This window comes from Natator depressus, chromosome 11, assembly GCF_965152275.1.
Source record: "Natator depressus isolate rNatDep1 chromosome 11, rNatDep2.hap1, whole genome shotgun sequence".
In the NCBI taxonomy this organism is placed as follows: domain Eukaryota; kingdom Metazoa; phylum Chordata; order Testudines; family Cheloniidae; genus Natator; species Natator depressus.
Genome location: NC_134244.1, coordinates 43,522,662 through 43,545,267, shown reverse-complemented (window position 1 = coordinate 43,545,267; position 22,606 = coordinate 43,522,662). Strand labels below are relative to the sequence as shown.

General features: G+C 41.0%; 1 protein-coding gene and 1 long non-coding RNA gene across 6 annotated transcripts in view; one reads left to right on the top strand and one right to left on the bottom strand.

The window, feature by feature from the left end:
- Window positions 1–3,317: 3,317 nt before the first annotated feature.
- On the bottom strand, window positions 3,318–22,052 carry HNRNPA3 (heterogeneous nuclear ribonucleoprotein A3). Of its 5 annotated transcripts, XM_074967648.1 has the most exons (14): window positions 21,967–22,052; window positions 21,390–21,415; window positions 20,159–20,275; window positions 16,833–16,935; window positions 10,459–10,581; window positions 10,223–10,369; window positions 9,930–10,140; window positions 9,589–9,678; window positions 9,397–9,507; window positions 9,224–9,301; window positions 8,116–8,283; window positions 5,443–5,568; window positions 5,290–5,359; window positions 3,318–5,171 (listed from the first exon to the last, which is right to left on the bottom strand). In XM_074967648.1, the coding sequence occupies exons 4-13, from the start codon at window positions 16,896–16,898 to the stop codon at window positions 5,307–5,309; spliced, it is 1,173 nt and encodes a 390-aa protein (XP_074823749.1). In that variant the 5' UTR covers window positions 16,899–16,935; window positions 20,159–20,275; window positions 21,390–21,415; window positions 21,967–22,052; the 3' UTR covers window positions 3,318–5,171; window positions 5,290–5,306. The 5 variants fall into 5 exon arrangements, with proteins under 5 accessions (XP_074823749.1, XP_074823750.1, XP_074823748.1 ...); XM_074967649.1 differs by lacking the exon at window positions 21,390–21,415 and having other exon boundaries at window positions 21,967–22,033; XM_074967647.1 differs by lacking the exon at window positions 21,967–22,052 and having other exon boundaries at window positions 21,390–21,512.
- The window catches only part of LOC141996011 (uncharacterized), a 467,623-nt gene continuing 465,174 nt past the window's right edge, over window positions 20,158–22,606 (top strand). Inside the window, exon 1 of the long non-coding RNA XR_012641459.1 lies at window positions 20,158–20,422. This is a non-coding gene — a long non-coding RNA (uncharacterized LOC141996011). The remainder of the gene's footprint in view (window positions 20,423–22,606) is intronic.

The following is a 22,606-nucleotide window of genomic DNA, read 5'->3' as shown; positions in this document are numbered from 1 at the left end:
ACCTGGTAACCAGCAACAAGGGTATTTAGTAACTCTAACTATGACAGGTATTGAGAACCTTCTGCCTCAGTACACAAAGCTACCTTTTCAACCTTGGCTCAACCTAGGGTGGGGGAAAATAGTGCATAATTATAAATTAAATGAATGACAATTAAGTGAAATTTTCATGGTGTTTACAAACATGCCATCTAAAATACATTTGACTGTAGAAAAAAAATCTTTAATAGAGTTATCAAATGAGTCAATGAAAACTAAAAAATTTAACAATGATTCACTGTGTTTTCAAAGGTTGGATTTTTAGGTGCTCAGAGGCAGGTGCTGACAGGACTCAACTGGTGGGATTCTAGCACTAATCAAAATCCATATATGAACACTTAACAACTAAAACTGTTTAAGTGAAATGTGTTCATTTGAATTTTTCATTTTAGTGCAATTTAAGCACACAATACTGGCTGCGTTGTACTTGAACTCTGACTGTTCACTCAAAGTCTTAAAATATTGACTAGTTTTTACTTTTACTTTATCTGACTGAAAAGTTTAAATAAAAACAGGTCCTAGACTCCAGTGTAAAAAAGGGCTACAACAGAAACATTCCCCACCATGACAGCTTCAGATCTAGAGAGATGAACACAGGGAAGGGGGGGGAAAAAAAAAGAAAACCACAAAAACAAAAACCCCAACCCAGCAAGCAAGTGTCCAAGAGTCAAGGACTGGTGTGCAAATTAGAGAGAACAAGTTATTTTATTGTTCTGTCCCCAAATAAATAAAAGCATTGTTTTGAGCTAAAATCCACTTTAAGTGATCCCTACTTGTTATAGGACAGTCTAAGGAAAAAACTGCAAGAGCCAGAAAAATGAGACTGAACCTACATATCCTGATGTGTCATTTCCTTTGCTAATTACTAATGCCGTTAATGACCCTAGACTTTTGCAAAGGGTTAGATCATTGTTCTCGTTAATAGGAGAAATGCTTTCATCTGCATTACTCTACAGTCACCATGTTAAAGACTATTTTGAATGATGGTCAAAAGGTTGTTTAGAAGCTCTCTTAACAGCGGGAAGACTTTTGTCCACTGCTCAATTACTGATCCACATATCATTGCAAGACAGAGTTGAGAAATGAATTATACAGAACTGCTTTCAACCCCCCCCAAAATATCTTTAATTCTGAGAAGTGGTTTGTTCCTTCTGATCCAGCTCATACCATCTGTTTCTACTTTGCTTGCTTAAGGCAGATGGTAGATTATAACAAAACAGTATTCTGAAATTTGGAGGCTCATGTCCACAAACAAAAAACTTAAAAAGGCAGCAAATGCTGTGATTTGCTAATATACTTCTTTCTCCGATCTAGGAAAAAAGCTCACTCAAGTTAATAAAAAGGAGAGAGGGGAGGGGAAAAAAAAAAAATCTATGTAAGGGAGCAAGTTAAAGGGTCATGATCAGATGCTTGTTGCACATGACAAGTCTTACCTAGTCAGAAACCTTTGAACTGAAGACGATATGCAAGACATTCCTCATTTTGTCAAGCAGCAGCTTCTCATTCAACCTGCAATGTAAAAAAATTACTCTTACCTTGTTTAAAAAACCACTACTATTCTAATTCATGAAAAATTTTTAAAGGCAAACCTTACCTATCTCATTGCCCTTCCTTTCAGGTCTAAATGCTAGACCTATTGATTTTGTGTCAACTCAAGTGGCTATCACTCAAGGAGGCTCCAAAAGGTGAAGAACTCTTGCTAGACTTTCTTCGATATTTCAGCAGATTTAACTAGCCTTTGGAAAGCTGCTCACTATCAGCACAGTATCTTATGCCTTCACTTCTCTGGAAGTTGAAGCTGCTGCTGCTGCCGCTGCCTTGTCATTCTTTAATTATGCTGACTTGTCCATACTCAATAGGCTGCTGAAGTCCTGTCTGAGTCCTTTGATCCATACTTTGCTAAGAAGTACATCCTAGGTTCTTAAAGCTGGTTAATCACTGTCTCACAGCTTACACTTTTCCATATTGCATACCACAACTAAGCTACCCCACCCACTTAGGAACAGTTCACTTGCAGACTTCAACTGTTTAAAGTTGCAAATGAGTCTTGTTTATAATCAATCTTGAAACTAATGTAGTAAGTGTTACAGGGCAACTACAGAGGCCTTGTTAAAAAGAACACTGTCAAGACTTTACCTCAACCCATCCTAATTCTTTTCCTACAATCAGATGCAGATCCAAGTCTACCCAAACTCCTTGTTAGCAAGAATTTGCACATGCAAGTCAAGGAGTGATCTGAAATGTTGTGTGACTGCAGAACTCACCCACAATTTTGAAAGTATCCAGATCAGATGCCAGATCTGATGTATCTTTTAAGTTTGGCCATTCTCTACAGGCTCCTTGGAGGTGATTTAAATCTAAGTGCTACCTTTTCAACTCCCATTTCAATGCATGCCATTTTACTATAGTCTGGATTCATGCAGATACTGGACTACTGGGTTTTTTTTTTAAAACTACAGATAAAAATTTTAGAACATTCCCACAGGAAAAAAACCTGAGCAGAGGAGAAAAATCCAGTTTGGTGCCTACCAACCTTGACAGTGTTCCTTGTTTCTTTAGTATTCTGAAATTTGAACACACTCCCATAACAATGTTTGGCAACACTGTTTAATAATTTTGATTTCTTCTACAACCTCTTAAATAGTAACTTATTGTAGTTTGACTGGTCGTAACTTAAGCCATTTCATAACATCTTTGAAGATGGATTCCTGTGCTGGAATTGCATTTACCTTATACTGCACATTGACTCAGAGGTGAAACAGTTGAGAGCAATTCGAGCATCACATACTGTCAAATGTCTGGGGTTTTCTTCTACTGACTGTATCCCTACTCTTCTGGGCCTGTATGACAGAAAGCACTGCTCTGGCAGAGTTGAGAGAAAAGTCAAATCAAGTAGAGGAAAGGATGACCAGTGCCTGAATTTGGAGTTCAGAGTAAGGCATTAAGCATACTTGCTAGGGCTATATACCACAATCTCCGAAATGGCAGACTGAAAGGGACCTTCAGAGGTCATCAACTTCATTTCCCTGTGCTGAGGTAGGACCAAGTAAACCTAGACAATCCTTGATAGGTTTTTGTCAAACATGTTCTTAAAAGGCTTCTAAATGATGCGGATTTTCCAGAGCCTCTTTTGGAAACCTATTCCAGAACTCAACTATTGTTATTGTTAAACAGGATTTCCTAATAGCCAACCTAAATCTCCCTTGCTGCAGATTAAGCCCATTACTGCTTGTCCTACCTTCAGGACATATTGAGAACAATTTATTACCATCCTTTTTGTAAATACCCTTAATATTGCTGAAGACTTATCAGGTCCCCCTTCAATGTTCTTTTCCCAAGACTAAGCATGCCCAGTGTTTTTAGCCTTTCCTCATATGTCAGGTTTTCTAAGCCTTTTATTTGTTAACTCTCCAATTTATCCACATCTTTCTTGAAGTGTGGCACGCAGAACTAGACACAAAATGCTCTAGCTGAGGCCTTACCAGTGCCAAGCAAAGAGGAGTAATAAACACCATCCCTCTCTCCCCTCCCATATCCTACATGGAGAAACTTCTGTTAATACTCCCCAGAATGATATTAGCCCTTTTTGCAAATGCATTATTGTTGACTCATTTGTGATCCACTATAACCCCCAGATCGTTTTCAGCATTACTGTCACCTATCCAGTTATTCTGCTTGTATTCCACTTTAATACACCACCACCACCCATATCTGAATTGATTATGTGCATCTCTGAAGCAAACTGACACTGGTATCAAATCTAGCCCAAACAATGGAACTAAAGATTTCCTGCCACTAAAATATGACCAAGTTTATTTTCAAATAACCCTAAATCCCTTACTTGAACCCATATCGTCAGAAGTAAATTACTTGAACTATGACAGTTTGCCCATCATCATGAGGCTTTTTAATGAATTACCTGAGACTGTCAGGGATTATACCTGTGCTAATCTTTGCTCCAAGTCAGAAGGATGTGTCCAGAAAAAATGCCTAGGGTGTATACAAGGAAGCATATAGCCATTAAATTGTTTTACAACATATACCTATTCTCTCACTACAACAGCAAGTTCAAATGAAATAGTTAATTCAAGAGAAAGACATCATGGCTGCTCTCTTCAAAGCACAATTTCATCCACAAAAATATCTAACTTCATACCCTAGGGTAATAGGCACTTGAGTTTCACCCTTTTGAGCTTTACAAGAATTTGAAAAAGGTAAAAGCAAGTCCATCTCCTCTTCACCCAGAACAAGAGACTGCAGATATCCCCTACATATCTCAAAATGAGACTGGAGGCAGTTTGAATGTAGCTAAAGAGAGTCTTGTTAAAATATTTATCATGCCTTATTTTCTTGCAGAGCCAACACTAAGTAATACAGAACTACAAATTAAAAAATATGCACAAACCAAAAAGTAATTTGAAATTTTCATTTGAGAGTAAGCTTAATTCTATCATTCACAAACACTAGTTTAAATAACTCAATCCTAATACATCTAAACAAAATTATGCAACATATGTTCTCTATTTGCATATATATATATATATAACTCATGTCAATGTGAGTTATATATACATTGAGACTAGACCCCTTAAGACTGCAAATCAGCAGGTGTTTCTACAGTTAAAGTTAACACAAAATGGTAATTGAGAAATGCATCAATCTTCTCTATTAACAAGAAACACCCTAAACTACATTTCTTTATTTTTGTTAAAGTCTGAACTAAAATGTGGAAAAACTGAACTACACAAATATTGAAAAGTTAAAAATTCCTTAATTGTTTTTTATTCCTGGTACCACTACCACGATTTACAGGGCAATATACCTGATGTAATGAAAGAAAAAAAAAAAGAAAGAAAGACAAAGCTACAACAGATAGAAGACCTCAGGAATGTACATCTAATTGACACTACATTGCATTAATCAATAGCTGCACTTTTTTGCAAACTGTGGCTATGGCAGTCCTGAACAAGAAGGGTTTTTCTGTTTAAGCTGCAGTAACTTTTCTGACTATGGATCATCGTTCCTTCTGTGGCAGATTTTACAGTTCCTCTAATGCATTTGGGACGACTGTCTCAAAGTAACCTGCAGCTTTCCTGACAACTCCTCGCTCTCTCTCTCCTGCTAAGAACTGTAGCCTGTTGAATACAGGATAAGAAAATTATTACTCAGTGAACAGCTGTATATTCTTCATCATTGTCGTCATCTACATATATATATATATATATATATATATATATATATAAATATACCCACCCTTTTTCTGGTTCAGTTTAGAATCTTCGGCCACCATAGCCACCACTGCCACCTCCAGATCCATAACCACCTAGGAGTAACATATATATATGTATTTATGTAAAATTTCTTCGCAAGCGTTTAAAATTTGTTGCTCAAAGGAGTTATATTTACCACCATAGGGACTGCCTGAGCTTCTGCCACCAAAACTGCCACCTCCTTTCATGGGTCCATAGTTTGACTGCTGTTGTCCACTATAATTGCCAAAATCGTTATAGTTTCCACTGCCACCATAGTTACCTGAAACAAATTTTATTTATTTTTAATCATCCCAAATTTACCATCTAAGGCAGCTTCAAACACAAAAACCTGAAGAACCCCTCCAATTGGCCTCTGATTGTATACTTAAGCTACAAAAGTGAAAGGCAAACTCAAAACTGGTATTGTTAATGTAGCCCTCAACATAGAGGTTCTCTCCCCTCCCCACCAACAAAAGAAAAAATGTGAAACATCCATTTCTTACTTCCCCCTAAATCAGATGTGATCTTAACTTTCTTATGAGGGAGAGCAATGTGGACAAGTTAGTGTTTATAATTGAGTTTTACACAATTCTGGTCATATGGCTTTCCACAGCCTCACACTAACCCATGCCAGTCCAACTTTCAACACCATCTTGGGGAAGAGAACATGTACTACCTCGCACCTTTGACCAAGCGTCCACATCATTGTGTCACTCCTATTTCTACCTCCATTAAGGCAGAAAATAAGTTTTTCTACTGAGGCACCCTAACCATAATTACCAAAATTAATTACCTTTCACCTGTAATTCAGTATCTCTTTAAGGCAGAACTTGTAGTAGGAACCCACAAATACTGCTATATTAGTTGCCGAAAGAATAGGTAGATGAAGGTTCTACAGTTAGAGATAACAGTTAAACAAGATGAACCCCTTTCAAGTCCTTGAAAGTTGCTAACTAGCTACCAACCAGACCTGGAAGAGAAGTTATCCAGGAAGACTGAAGAGAGCTTGGATTTTTTCTTTATAGAAAAAAAACCTCGTCTATCACCTCAGGCCCCACTCCTCAGTCTAGATCCAAAAAGGCCAGTTAACCATTAATGGCTTGGTTAGCCACCTACTTAACAAAAACACTATCTGGTTTAACTACTGCAATGCCTTTGTGGGGGGCTCTTAAGTCAGTTTAGGAGTGGCTGAACTAATATGACCGAGTTTAGATAAATTTATGTTAGCCATTCCTTCACTGATTTAAGAAAGTTTCTGCCAAAGGGGCTCCACCGGCTTAACTAAATCAACTGAAAAGCCAACTTGTTAATCAGTGAGCTAATCCTATTAATCACTGCAATGCCTGAGAGTATAAAAGCCCCATAAAGCCTGTCAACATGAGCAAAAAAATTTCCAATCAAGCCAGATAAGCTCATAAGATATAAAATACCTATATAGACAATTGTAATGTGTTTGGAAGAGTTTCCAATCAAGCTGATTGAAATTAGTGGAAAGACATTTTTGTTGTTGATAGGGTCTTAGTTACCTTTCAAAACGGACTCATCCTTTGGCCAGGTCTACACAGCCCCCAGGGCAGGCCACAGGAGTGAGCTGTGGCATGCATTGCCAGGAGTATATGAATGTGAACTAGGTAGCTTTTATGCTCATGCTAGCAAGGTCTACACAGGGCATTTACAGCACAATGGTTTAGTGCATATTGCAACTCACACCCCCACAGACGAGCCCTAGGTGGGCTTTGTGGGTATAGCTATAGGGGTATATTACAATGGCAGAGTGCTCTTAGTATAAGTTCAGCTTGTACCTTCACAACTGCTTTTGCTGGCATATCTTATTCCAGACACCAAGGGATGTACGCTACATCCAGAAAAAAAAAAAGTTTTTCCAGTGTACCTGCATCCCACAGTAAGGATTTTTACCAGCACAGCTATGTTGATAAGGGATCACTCTCCTGACCAATACAGCTATACTAGCAAAAACGTGTACTGTAGACCTTGTCTTTGTTCCAATACACAATTATACAACACTGAGTGTCCTCATTGAAAGCTGCATCTATAGACATTGGTGATAGTTCAAGTTTTCAAAAATGCCCCTCCCTCCTTAGCCATTCATAACACAGGTTCTTGTTAGCAAAGCAACCTTTTGCTAATAATTAAGCTGTATGTAATCCCTCTATTAATTTATGTTGGTGGTTTGAGGCTAATAAGCTTAATTGTCAAAAATAGCTTACATATCAAGATACGACAGTGGTAGTGACTAATTTCCTGACTTTTACAGTCTAATTAGTAATTTTGCATTCATTTCTTAATGAAAGAAAATGCAATAAACTGGAATACTTAGTGTTAGTATTTAAATGTCTTATACAGACTTTGATGTTCAAACCTTGTGGAGGATGGAGAAAGGGAAGTTTCATATCTTAACTTACTGGCCAAAATAGCAGTACACTGCAGGTTTTGAAAGATGAAACTGAATACCTTCATGCCACGTTATACAGAATTTTGATATATTAAGTTGGGCATAGTCCTGGGAACGCTCTACTCCTCCTCACTCAAGACATTAGACGAAAGTCTCTCCTCTATCTGCTTCCCTCCCTCACAAATTATGGTCATTGCTCTTTATAAGAATTCCTGAGCAATGGAAGACTGTACAATTAAGTATAAACATAAGGAAAATTCTCTTACCCCCTCTGCAATACCCTTATGTTGATTATATTTGGGGCCAAAGCCTAACCTCTGTCATTTCTAGAAGCGTTACTATATGCCATAATTTTAGGTTCTATAGAGTTTAGATTTATGAGCTACATTTGAAAGATCTGCAACTACTACTTACCGCCACCAAAATTTCCTCCTTCATTGTAACCATCGTATCCACCTCCTCCTCCACCACCACCACTGCCACCATATCCACCACCTGGGTTTCCGTATCCTGGTCCTCCTCCTCCACCACCACCATAACCCCCTCTACTACTGTAACCAGGGCCACCTCCATAGTTCCCACCTAAAAAAGAAAGACTAGTCAGTGTACCACAAAAATTTAAGTGCTGATTTATGTAGAAAGAGTAAGTATGCTGCAACTGAAATGCTATGTTTTCTTCAGCTACAAGAATATTCTTTGATAAATTAATAGCTAGATAAGTCACAACACATTAGTTCATTTGTCTGTACCAAAAGCAATAAAGTATCTTTAATTATATTTGCATCACTGCCATATGTTCTTGATTTATTTATTTTTATAAATAAAATAAATAAATAAATAAATAATAAATAAATGCACGCTGAAAAAGATTCAAATCAATATACTGCATAAGGGACCAATCCTGCAAACATTTCTTTGGGGAGTAACTTTACACACAAGAGTAGACCACTGATCTCAATGTGACTACTTCACATGTGTTTGCAAGATCAGGTCTAAAATAGAACAGTGGACTATTTCCTCTATTGTTTTCAGAGGCAGAAGTGCCACTTGTCCATCAGCGAGATGTGTAACGTCTAGAAGTTCTGTCCAGACATGCATTTGGAGGCTTATCCAAACCCAAGTCAGCAAAGATTACAAGTTTATGAAATCTTTTACATATGAACCTCAGATATTAAGTCAACTTCCAGGTAATCTTGTCATATCTGACACTTGAGGTTTCATGCAATAGCAGGCATAGGGACTAGAAAGAAGTTAACTTTCATTTAACTGTTTTTGCTCAATGCATATTTGACTATCATTTACTTAAATGTAGATGTGTTTAAGGCTCAGTTTGCACTTGGATCAGTTTCATTTTAACCAACCTGCTCATCTCTAGGTAAAATGAAATTGCGCCAGAAAAAACAAACAAAGGAAGTCATTCAACTCATGTTGCACAATATCCAAGTAAACAATCACTGCCAAAATAATCTCATTTTCCAAGTCCAAAGACAGTTCTGATCAAGTGGTATTAGGATATGCTTACCATCGCCAAATCCATTATATCCATCACCACTTCCGAAGCTTCCACTTCTCCCACCACCACCGCCACCACCATAGCCTCCTGGACCAACGAAAAGAGGTTTTCATGAACAAATACAAGTCTGGTTGAGCCAACATCTCATTTTGATGAAATATGAAAGAGACTCAATCATCTACCTCTGCCACCAAAGTTTCCTCCTCGGCTGAAATTTCCACCACCACCACCACCTCCTCCTCCTCCTCCAAAACTTCCACGACCCATGAAGTTGCCTGAGCCACTCCCGCGACCTACAAGACATTTTACATATAGTAAATGAAATGCCAACTAATTACGTAAAAATATCCCATTACGCACCACCCCAAACTCACCTCTCTGTGAGCTAGCAGTCTGCATCTCTTGCTTAGAAAGTGCTTTTTTCACTTCACAATTATGTCCATTTATAGTATGATATTTCTGAACTAAAAAATAAACAAATTTTGAAATAGTTTCTCGTTTTCACTGTCCACTAGAACATGAGCTACACAAAGCTTAAATAAAAGCATAAGCACAGGTTAAAAGCAAAGATTATACTGCATGCAATACATTTTTTGTAGTGTGCTTTCAGTCAACTACTTGCTTACTAATAACACATTCCATGCATGGTTCAGGTCTATGTAAAATCAGAGTTATACTATTTCAAGTAATTTCACATTCTATAACAGTCACATACCAACAATTTTATCCACTGTATCATGATCATCAAAAGTTACAAAAGCAAATCCTCTTTTCTTTCCACTCTGCCTATCTTCCATGACTTCTATAGTTTCAATCTTGCCATATTTTTCAAAGTAGTCTCTTAAATTATACTCTTCTGTATCTTCTTTAATTCCACCAACAAATATTTTCTTTACTGTTAAGTGTGCTCCAGGCTTTACAGAATCCTAGAAGGCCAGAAATTATATTTAGTACTTTATATCTCTCAGGACTTGATATACTCAGTACAAATTAAATGGATTAACTTACTTCTCTAGAAACTGCTCTCTTGGGCTCAACCACACGCCCATCAACTTTATGTGGTCGAGCACTCATTGCAGCATCTACCTCTTCCACACAGGAGTATGTCACAAAGCCAAAGCCTCTGGAACGTTTTGTTTGTGGGTCTCTCATCACCTACAAGAGCATAAGAGACATAGTATCACCTTACTACATTTAGATATTTACATTGTTTCAGAAACATTTTTTGAATTATGACAACTTACCACACAGTCTGTGAGCGTGCCCCATTTTTCAAAATGTTCTCTTAAGCTATCATCTGTTGTTTCAAAGCTCAGGCCTCCAATGAACAGTTTTCTCAACTGTTCTGGCTCCTTTGGGTCATGGCCCTGCAAAAACAAGACATTCTCTCATAAAGCCACACCAAACACTTATGTCCTGTAAAGTTAAGTTTGGTAGCATTACTAACAATTCTTCTGAGTTTTTTTTCATAATATAAATATTTACATAAAATTATTTTTGTTCACAACAATAAAAAATGTTTAACATTCGGTGAAGAACAGCTGTAAGTAATTTCAGTTAACTTCTTTAGTGATCTGTGGTTTTGTTTAGAAGGCTAGAATTCTGGTTTTGAATTTTAATATTAACAAATTTGGTCCTACCTAGAGCTAGATACAAGAGTATCAAACAGTTTATTTTTAAAGTGTATCCAAGTATCTATGGCATGTTAATGCTATTTGATCTACAAGTTTCAGGAACTATACCCCATGGATTTCATTATAAGTGAACCACCACTATATACTGACAAATAGCTTCTACAGGGTTAAAAATAAAGCAAGACACCCCAAGCCAAAAGGCACTGTCAAGAAACTGAAGACCAGAGTCTCAGTGGTCTGAGAACATGCTGTTTTGCTAGATTTAAGTGACCAGTGATTTTGGGAGCCCAACTTGACATACTATAAAGGGGCCCAAATTTTCAGAGGATGGGATCTTTCAAGATAAGCAACCAAAAACTAAGATATAAAAGTCAGTCACTTTTTGAGCATCTTGGCCCCTGTACAGAGGCAAATAAAGTTGTAAAAGCTTTATTATAGCAAGATTCAAATTTCTCCTTTGCCAACCTTTCTGACTAGACAGCAAGAATTCCAACCACCACCAGCCATTAGCTAGGTTAGGCTGAAAGTATAACAAAAAGCACCGTGGCCCACACCTTGTCCAAGAGCGAAACAAGGTCTTGTCTAAATGGCAGAGTTGCACTGATTTATTTGAAGCTGTTATTTTAAAAACAGATTTAGTTAAACTGCTGCAAAAAGCTGCATGAACATGTGAAGACAGCTCTTAAAATATGACTCTTATACAACACCAAAGTGCTGCCCAATATTAGTGAAGCAACTACAAGTATTTTTAAAGAACATTTAGGTCATGTTAGAACATGTTCTATGACTTACTTTTGTAGATCAAATTTAAGACATTTTTGGAAATTTGAATTAAGTGTAAGCTTACTTTAGGTCTTCATTCAACAAACTTTTTTAAAAAGCCACATTGTAAAGTATCTTGAAACACTAAGTCTCACAACAGTGCTGTGTGAAAAATTGGCCCCAAGATGCTTTCTTGAGCTGTGCCCATCAAACAAGGTTAAAGCTGGAGGAACATCTACTGGAAAACAAAAGTAAGGAAAAGCTTGTTTCTAGTTTAGTTGAGCTAAATTTTAATGTAAGCTATTAAAATTAAATGCAGTTTAGTTTTCCAGAGCACAGCTTCTCAGGGCATTCTTTAACAGTATATTTTCAATTTTGTTTTTAAGTTTAAAGATGTAAGGGGTTTTCTCCTTCCTATTAGTTTCAAGCGACTTACAAGCAATGAAGGAGATAACTGACAAAGTACTGACAATGTACAACATTTTTTGGCAAACTTCCCAATTATTGTAACCACAGGTTTTACTAAACTACACAGTAGGTTAAAAATTAAGAGTGTTTTTCAAGTTGATACCATCTCTAAGTCTACTGGGCAACTCATACAACAGCTCATGTGGAAAAAGCAGAAGAATATTTTAATGTTTCATGAAAGCATTAGTCACAAAATAAGAAATAGGAAACACCCCAGAGTGGAGTGCTGGCATAAGGCCCTGTGCACAATTAAAGCCCTACAGTGGGGATGTGCATGAGGGACCCATTGCATTTGCTCCCAACAGGCTAATGTGGGGCAGATACAGGGCAAGCTGAAGGACGGCTGATTGTAGATACAACTATATGGATCAAGTAACCCTGGCCTCAGACAGATGTGATCTCCCACTCCAATCTGCAAGTAGATCATTCCAGTCCTCCTCTCAGGTTAGGGAAGGTCATTTGGCTTTTTTCAGAAAAAATGTTTTTCCCTTTGAGTGAATGCAATTTGGCTGCTTTGAAGGACAACATATTTGTAAGTTACTTGTTCAAGAGTGCTTAGCAAACAAATGCTTAAGACTGAATTTTGTACCACTTCTGGGAAATATTCAATTAAGTGGGTTCCAAACTATAGTGCAAAGACCTATGGCTGGTGGTTCATGAAGAGCTGGCTCTCATTTTCAGTTGAGAAACTGTATAGGTAGCAAAAGCATTCCCCCCCCCCCATTAGTTTTATATTTTAAACTGACTTAGTTACTATACAAATACTATGTAATGGTTAAGTGGAGAGGGGAGGGTTTCAGGGGTCCTGTGACTGCAAGTGAGAGACATGGTTCTTGAAATACTTTAAATGGTCCAGACTCTGAAAATATTTGAGTACCTTTACTTCAAATACTTTAGTTACATCTGTATTTAAAATTTTTAAAGGTTCAAGTTTAGTCATAGTGCAATTACTGCATGATACTAACTGCAATATAGTGTAATCAGCAGCATTCATAATTTTACATGAAGACTCAGTATTTAACCTACAACATGTTTTTTACATTTACATTAGCTAGCTTTGTTTTTGATTGTATATGTACACACTCCTTTCCCTGCTGTGCCTGTCTGCTTTAGTCTTAGCAGGCACTGAATTTATAGAAGTAAAGGTCTTGAATATTTCAAACTTGCCTGCTCAGATTAATGGAGCAAAAGGAAGTGTGAAGAAAAGCTATCTCAACATGAATTTTGTTTGGCAGTTCAGCATGCTAACAGAGAAACTGAGCTGGGTTCCTCCTTTGTTAAAAGGGACCTGCAAAGAGAAAAAGTGGACCTGGGTCCCTTTTGTTCTTTGACATGTAGCAGGTCTGCCATTTTAATATAATTATACAAATAGAGAAATTCAGGTCTTAGCTTATGCTCCAGGAACACGACTGGAGAACTGAAAAGAGTCATTCTTGGTGGAAGGGGAATTCTGTCACATTCTCCCCCTGGTTGGTGCACACACTGCAGTCTTTCCTTGGGATTTCACTGTGTTCTCACTGGGCAAGAAGGAATAGATCTCGGTGTATTAATTTCTCCCGGAGGCAGGAAGTATTTTGCTGGGTACTGAACTCTCCTCATGGTGATTTTTTTTGGCATGAGAGTTCTGAAAGGGGGATGCTTCTATTTTAGAGAAGCTCTCCAGAAAGTTTTTTTTCTTCCCCCTGTGAGTTTGTCGCTTGCGAAGCAGGGGTACCTTGTTAAGGATTTCATTCGCTATGGGGACGGATGGCTGGGGTTTTCTGGATGTTAGTTTCCTGGGGATGGGATCAGCATTGTCCCTCAAGCGTGTGTGGAATGGACTGTAGTGTTAGTCTCCAAGACTGAAGATTATGCTGAATATTACACTTCTCCTGTCAGCTACGTTCAGCCTGTTCTCTTCCCGAGCGGACGGTTACAATGAAAAGGAAACGCAGCCCCTTACATAGGAGAAGGGTAACCTCCCCCAAGCCCACACTGAGGGCCTGCGCGCCATTTCGCGGCGCCGAGACGCCTATGCAGGGGGCGCATTCCGGAACGAGAAGCGGCCAGTCTGTGCTGCGACCCGGCACAGGCAGCACGCTCCGCCGCCAGCCTCCCTCCTCCCTCCCGGCAGTCTAGGTCAGTTGCCACGCTCCCTCCGCGCGGCGGTAACGCGGCGGCGGTTACCTCCATTTTGTGACCGGACACAAGTCGCCGCGTTCACCCTCGCCTCAATATGGAGCAGAGAGGAAAGAGGGATCACGTGATAGGGGAAAGGCGGGCTTGAAACCAGCGCGCGCACCCAGCTGTCGCTTACTGGCAAGGGGAGGAGAGCGAGGGCGATGGCTATTCCTCTTTCTCCGTCTCCAACGACCTGACGGTGTCTCCTCTGGGAGCAGCGTCTCTGGCCCCATGTGCGAAACCAACGTTTTCTGTTTGATGCCCCCAGGATCGTTGTACTAAGCAGCCACAACAGGCACGCATGAGGAAGGGGCGAAATACAAGACACAGCCGGGCGCGAACGCTGTGTCTTCCTTAAGTCTCTGTACTTCCTTTGCACAGGCACCCCCAGATCCTAGCATTTCCACCTACATATGGAGACCGCTGCCAAAACCCCCTCTGCAAGCCCGCACAGCACTCCATAAGAATCCTACTTTGTCTGGAGATGTTGCAAGCCTGCCACTGAAGACTAAAAGGCACTTAAATGCAACATCAAATTAACTTTTGGGAAGCAGCTCCAACACCAGTTCATTTGTTTCATATTTATAGCACAACAGCTTCTGAGGAACACCCTTCTAGATTACAGTGTTTTCCCAGATTATTTACAGGTGCTCTTTTCACAGCCCCAGATATCAGTATCCTTTATCAACAGGAAAAAAGGCATGCAGATAGGAATTGTGGAGAAGCTTGTGTTGGCACTGTCAGTGTATATAAACTGATCTGCAGGGACCAACCCTAGCTAAGAATAAGATATGGAAGCACAATCTTCAAGCCTATTCAACTGCTAAGTATTTTCAGAGTCCAAAAGTAAGACTGACAGTTAGTGACAGTGTTTGGTGGACACACTTGTCCTCTGGAAAACTGGCTGCAGATTTGTCATGGCATTTTTAATCAAGAAAATCAGCACAACCATGGTAAATTTAGTAAAAGCCATAGGTTATGATTTTTTATAAAATACTTTAACATAATACCTTAAAATCATAGGCCAGCATCTACAGCCTTTCCTCTGTTGTGTTCTCCTCCTCACCCTGCTGAGGGGGCACTGACATCCACAACAGTATCATTATCCTCTACACAGCAACTCTAATCTTGGCCCAATGAGGAAGGGGATGGAGGCTGAAGAGCAAGCCTGCCCTACATTCATACCAGTGGCAGCTCCTACATCCTGTAGGACTTAGCCTGGCTCCCTGCTCTGGATATTGCAATCTACTGCATGGAATCACATCAGCACTCTGGTTTGGCCTGGTCACCCCTCAGTCGTGGTGGCACTGCAATCCTGTGCACATGTTGCAAAGCCCTGAATGGAGAACCAGGCCCAACCCCATAGGAGCCAACCACTGAGGGGTGAATGTGGGGCAGGCTTGTTCTGACATACCCCCATCCTCAGGGCCTCCCCTCTTCACCAGGCTGGCAGGCCAACCCACCTAGAGCCTTCCTGCATGGCAGTCAGAGAAACCACATCCATAACACTTTCACCACCATGAAATCTGCAGCCCTAAAATGACATTAAACTCATTTTGTGCTTGTGGGTTCAGAAGCTGAGTGACTGATGTTACTTTTTTGCATCTTTGGATAAAATGTAATAGTTATGGCATTGTTTTTAAAAGGTTTAATGACCACTTTTGGTACAAAATATCATTACGCACAACTACAAAATGGGGAACAAATGGCAAGGTGGTAGTACCACTGAAAAGTATCTGGGGGGGTATAATAGATCAAATTGAATGAGACAGTATGAAGAAGTTTAAAAGGGCTCGTATTCTTGGGTGTATTAACAGGAGTGTTGTACATAAGACACAGGAAGTAACTTTTCAACTGTAATTGGCACTGGTGAGGCTTCAGCTGGAGTACTGGGTCCGGTTCTGGGTGCCACACTTTAGAAAAGATGCAGGTAAATTGGAGTGAGTCCAAAGGAGAGGAACAGAAGTGATAAAAGGTTTAGAAAGCCTGACCTATAAGGAAAGGTTACAAAACCTAGGCATTTTTAGTTTCGAGAAAAGACTGAGGGACCTGATAGGGAAGTTGTCACTTCCACAAGGTATAGTCTCACTTCCATTCTCAGAGGTTGTAAGGAACGTTGTTCATTTTAGTTACAGATAGCCTGTCTTGCCTCCCATGAGAGCAATGGAAGGAATTCTGAACAAGATCAAGAATTCATTCATTTACTGCTGATGCTCCTGTGATCATAAACAGTAAAGCAGAAAACACCTCAATCAATAGTGAAAATTGGCAACTTTGAGGACATTTGTAAGATAAATTGTTATAGTAACTGTATAGAAGTATAGATTTTATCTTGTTCTCAGAGTCTATCCTGCAGAAGTAATAAACTACACATAACATTTTAGTAAACAAGTTTGTTGTTCAGACCTTGTTTTGTTTCGGTTTTTGTAATGCAAGGGATAGGAGTGTCTGAACAAGTGGTTAATAGAGCCCACCAGGCATGAATGGTGTAGTGTTGTTATATACCTGGCATAGAAACATTCATACAGACAGACAAGACTCATCTACCCACACAGGAGAACCAGAATTAATTTAAGAAATAAAGGAAACACTACCTGTGAAGATCTTCTTCCTTTCCTCTTGTAGTCTTCAATATCTCTCTCCTCTTTGATCCCAGACATTTTGGAAGGATGCACTAACTCAATTGCTCCTTTTAACCTAGGTAACAAGCAGTGAGTCAGTATTTACCTCTGTGGGTCTTTCTTCCCCATATGTAAAGAAGCAGGCCTTTCCATGGGCTGGAACAAAAGAGTGGCTTTACTAAGGGGGACAGGGTATGCCAGTGGGGTAAAGCTCTATAAAAAAAAATAGAACAAGTTATGAGCCAGTAGATGGAAGCTTAGAGGAAGAGTGCAACAACAGGATTTGTTTGTGTTTAACCTTTAGGTTATTTTTAAGATAGTTACTCTAATTGCTAGTTAGGGAAGTGAGGTCTGAAAACATGTTTCAGAGCTGATTTATAAAACACCATGAAATCTGACATGATAACTATACAACAGCAGATATCCACCTTACTACATAAAATTTTATTTCTCGTCTTAGATTCTGTTCCTGATATCCTTTAAAGGAGTGGTGGGCAACCTGCAGCCCATCAGGGTAAACCGCAGGTTGCCCACCATTGCTTTAAAGCCTCCAATGTTTAACAAATATTGTTTGTTAACAGGATGATTTCCCTACTTTACTGGGTATGTTTCCCCTTGTGTTCTACTCACTGAGCAAGTAGCCTACAAGACTGGAGCACTATAACATGGGAAAAACCATTGCCATAACAGCAAATATTGCTCTAATGCTTTACTTTAGACATTAATGCAAGAATCCTCTAATGCCACTGTGGGTTTCTGCTAGTTCAGAAAGTCCAAAATAGTGATCAGTTGACCACTACTGATCTGTATGTAGAGTACAACTGGTCACATGTTTTTGCCTCATCTTTGTTTCCCATTGTAAGTTTCATTAAAGCTAAAAACCTATAACATTTCTAATACCTGTCTTGTAAACAACTGCTTACAGTTACCAAGGGCACATGCAGTCACAAATAAGGGAGGTAGTCAACAAGACAATCTTCAAAATTGAAAAGCGTCTGAGCTCACGTGCTAAATCAGCAGTTCTCAAACTGTGGGTCGGGACCCCAAAGTGGGTCAGGACGCCGTTTTAATGGGGTCGCCAGGGATGGCGTTAGACTTGCTGAGGCCCAGGACTGAAGCCGAAACCCGAGGCCCAATACCCAGGGCTGAAGCCAAAACCCAAAGGCTTCAGCCTCGGATAGTGGGGCTCAGGTTACAGGTCCCCGTCCCCCCCCCGGCTAAAACCCTTGGGCTTCAGCTTTGCTTCCCCCATTCCCCCCGCAGCGGGGCTTGGGCAGGCTCAGGCTTCTGTCCCTCCTTGTGAAGTCATGTAGTAATTTTTGTTGTCAGAATGGGGTCACGGTGCAATGAATTTTGAGAACCCCTGTACTAGATTATTGTCCTTTAACAAGTGAAGGACAGCATGTCCCCTCTGCTCCCTAGCTATTTCAGTTAACACTGAAATTTAGTCCCCCAATTTCCTCTACACTTTTAAATTAATAGCTGGAAACAACTGCACACAGATTTAGTCAACATCTAAACTTTTTAGTCACCATACGAAATTTACAATATAATCTACTCAGCAGAGAAATATTCTGGTAAATGTATTCCAACATGGGAGTAAAGTATAAGCTGAAAAACACAAGGGCATTTTCTCTCTGCCCTGGTGATAATTCAGTCAGTTTACTAAATTTAGCTTTTATATACTGTCTTTTACAGGATATATAAAAATTAGTGATTTCAGTGTACATTTTTTATTTCAGGCACTAAAGAATATCCTGGAAAAGGCAGAGACCCCAGTTAGTAAGAGTCAGATGTACAGTTCTTCAGAGGGCAAGTAGTATCATAATCTAAAATTATCCCATATAACAAAGTATGCAAAATATTTTGTTACTAATAAGAACCCCCAATAAGGGAAAGATAGTTTTAATATTGTATGTTGGTTTTAGATTTAATTTTAACAATACAGTTAACTTATTCAGTGAAATATAGCAATGTAGAATCTAGTAAATCAGGAGCAATTTTATGGATTATTCCAACAATGGTATTTGAAAAATGTAATTAGTAAACCAAGTAACTGCTTGATCACCACATGTGCAAGTTACCAAACAGAACTATTCGCTTTTTAGGTAGGCAGTCTACACATTTAATGCATGCAATAGATAAAAGTTTTGATTCTACATTAAATGAGAATGAACATTTATCCTGTAAACTTAAAAAAAAAAAAAAAAACAACACCCCACAAGATTTAGATAAAACTTTAATTTGACCAGATTTTAATCAAAATTTAAACGCTGTGATTTAAAATAATCCACCCTGTTTAGAAGCAAAAGCTTTTATAGGAGCATTTATGAAGTACCATCAGAGCATCTCTGTTGTCCTCGAACATGGTCTACCTCACTGCTAAGTTTTGTGCAGCTTCATACATGTCATTTCAGAGGTAAAAGTCACCAATTTCTCTCTCAAGATTCCTTACAGCAGATGTTGGAGAAAATAGGAGTCTATTCCCTATACACTTCAGAAGCAAGGAATTATAGGTAGCTGGAAGTGGTGGAACCAGGAATTGGAGGCAGTCAGGGGCTGCCAAAGGGGAGCGTGTGTGGGTTTTCATGCATGCTAGCACAGGCCTGGGGGAGTTGTTAGAGGTGTGGGATGAGATTCCCCAATCTGTTCCCCATTTTAGACCTCTATTGTGCCTTTTTAAAGTTCTAAATCCCTCAATTTCCTATCAGCAGCTGTTGTCACCACCAGCTAGGCTCAATGCAGGCCAGCACTAGCAGGAGGGGTAGAGAGGTTGCCCGAAATCTGGTGCCACAATGAACACAGGAGACCAGAAGGAGATACTACTGTCTGCTTAGAGGCCAGCTGAATGCATGAGATATCAACTGGGATGCAGACAGGCCTGATGGGCTTGCGATCATGCATGACATTTGGCAGTGCTATGTCTACAATGTGTTTCACACAAAGTTAGGACACTGCATTTAAACACAGCTGTAGTTAAGCCAATTCTGACAAGGATAATATATTGCAAATATATCTGAAGATTCCTTTAAAACATAGTTTCATAAACAGAATTAAAACTGGGCTAGAAACAATGTAAATGGTTTACACTGTTGCAGATAACCTATTCCCAATATAAGCAGCATTATCTCTGGTGAAGAGCAGGAAAATATCTGATTAGGAACACTATGGATTTTCAAGCTTTATTAATCATGATCCACACTGTTAAATGTCAGTAGGACAGTTCCCCTACCATATGCAAACTGTGCAACATCCCTTAGGCAACTAAAACAATTGCTTACATGGAAAGTTATTCTGACCTGTTATACTACCGTCTGGAGTTTCCTCTCTGCCTCTTATGCAGTAGCAGTTACTAATGGAGGCAGCCAGGTTCTCCCTTTCTTCTAGTTGCTTTTACACGCTTCAGGCCTGGATACCTGAGAAACGGAGTGGTGGAATCTTGCTGTGAGTTTCTACTGGGAAGGAATACCCACATCCCTCCCCAATGGATTGCAGAGAAAGGAACAGCTGTGCAATAGTTCTCTCCCACAGTTGGGGCATTACAAGATCTTCCATGGATGGTGGTAGGATTTGCTTTGTATCTTATTCTCAGTGTGGGCCAGATCCAAAAATCTACTGAAGTCAATAGGAGTCTGATTGACTTCAGCGGGCTTTGGATCAAATTACGTGAGGGAGACTCTTCCCAGAGTCGTGGCAGCTGCATGTTGGTTGTTTTGGTGGGTGGGACAGACTTTGGCTTTAGGCGTTAGTCCCTCCGTGGCGACAGTGAGGATTGTGCTGCTGTGGGTGCAACTGCAAGACTCTTCTGGGGGTGTGGAGGTGTCACGTATACCTCCCCCAGGAGGTGCAGTGAGAAGGATGGCATTTTGCGGTTCTCTGCCGGGGGGAGGGGGGGGAATGGAAGTAGGATGGCATTTTGCAGCTGTGGGCTGCGGGGTGTTTATCGCTCCCCACCCCCCGTCTTAGGCTGGAACAGCCGCTTTCTCGGGTGCCGACTGGAGACTGTTTGTCGCTGCCGGGAGAGGGGGCAATGCTGGAAATTACGCCCCTCCCTTGGGTGCGCGCGTTGGGGATTTTACTGGAGGGCCAGGGCTCACTCTCCACCCCCACCCTCCCGGCGATAAGGATATTACGAGCATTGCTGTTTCCTGGCCGGGCCCATAGTGTCAATCTCCCTCCCTCCCCCACCCCCGGAGAGTAGAAAGCTCAGAGGGCGGCAAAATGGCGGCTGCAGCCCCATTGCTTGAGGGGCTGGAGCATGAAGCGCAGCCCTTCCCCCACCCCCGGTCGGTGCGCCATTTCGCAGCGCCGAGGCGGCTGGGCCGGGGGAAGAACAGGGGGGAGGGTGGCGTTTTGCCACCAGCCCCCCCAACACACCCAGCTGCCTGCGCTCCCGTCCCAAATCCACCCGCATGGAGCCCCGCCGGGAAAGCAGCGCGGCGGGAGGCGGCTTCACTACCCCTCCCTCGTGTCTGGCCAGACAGCAGCCCCGATCCCTTCACGCAGCGCTAACGCGGTGGCGGCGATTACCTCCATTTTGTGACCAGACTCGTTTCCTTCAGTTTCAAATTCAATATGGAGCCGAGAGAGAGAGGAGAAGAGGGGTCACGTGAGAAAAGGGGAGGCTGGCTCGAGACAGCGCGTGCGCTCACTAACAGAGACTTGGGCAGAGCTTTCGCGCGCAGTGGCAGGGCCGCCTCCTCCCGTCCTCTCCTTCCCGCCAGGAAACCGGAGGCGGCGGCGGGGGGCCTCAGGGCGATCCCGACCCGTGACGGGGGAAGAAAGCTGCGAACAAGAGTGCTGTATGAAACAGCCACAGCTGGGAGAGGTGGAGGATACACATCCAAGATGCAGCGTGGGGAGGGGCGGGGAAACGAATGTTCCCTCGGCCAGGCACGCCGCGTCTCCTGAACGCCATGCCCTGACTCTGGTATCCACCTAGCGTGGCGGCACAAAAATCCAAACCCCTTGCCTCAGGGAATATCCCTGTAAGAGCCTGGAAAGCAGCCTGGGGGGCTTGAGTTGCACATGCAATGTACTATCACCATTAAGTACATATACGCAAAAATGAGGGCCTCCCCCGACCTGATTGAAGGACTCTACCCACCTCTGTCTGGGAGCTCTGTCCCACTGCTGCTCTACGTCCAGCGAGCCTGCCCCTCCCCGCCCCCTCCAAGTTTCCCAGTCTTCCCTGCCCTTCCAGATTCCAAGGCCCTCCCTTCTCAGCCCTTCCAATAGTGCTCACCACAGCCTTTCTTCCGGCTATATCGGACCATTCAAAGAAGCAGCCATTTTCCCTGACAGCCAACTGCCTTCATTCCCCGCTGGAACGAATGGGGGTGAGCCATCTTCTCTAAGGGCAGCCATACTTTCACCCTCAAAATCCTACACAATTCAGCTGAGGGTAATGTGGGCTCACTTCCATCAAACAAAATGGAAAATAGCAGCAGTTTTGAGGAAAGGCAAAGAAAGATACACAACATTGTAGCCAGTAAACAGCATTAGCTAAAGAGAACTACCCACCCTTTAAAGGCTGAATATTATGAAAGTTAGTAACTTAGCGAGATAAAACAGTGTTCTAGAGTTTAAACAAAAACAAGAACAGGATTGCCACCCTCAAGAGATCAAAAGTCACGAGACAAACCTCTAAAGAGGAAAGATTGGCCCAGAAAAATCAGTTTTTTAATCAGTATTTTAAAAGGTCTTTGATTTCTTAACTCCCCCTTTATTCCTCCGCCAATGTGTGA

Coding starts and splice junctions, on each gene's coding strand:
- HNRNPA3 (XM_074967648.1), bottom strand. CDS start 16,898: ATGTCTGGGATCAAAGAGGAGAGAGATATTGAAGACTACAAGAGGAAA. Junction 9,508..9,588: donor GACTGCTAGCTCACAGAGAG/GTGAGTTTGGGG, acceptor AATGTCTTGTAG/GTCGCGGGAGTGGCTCAGGC. Junction 5,569..8,115: donor AGGAGGAAATTTTGGTGGCG/GTAAGTAGTAGT, acceptor AATTTGTTTCAG/GTAACTATGGTGGCAGTGGA.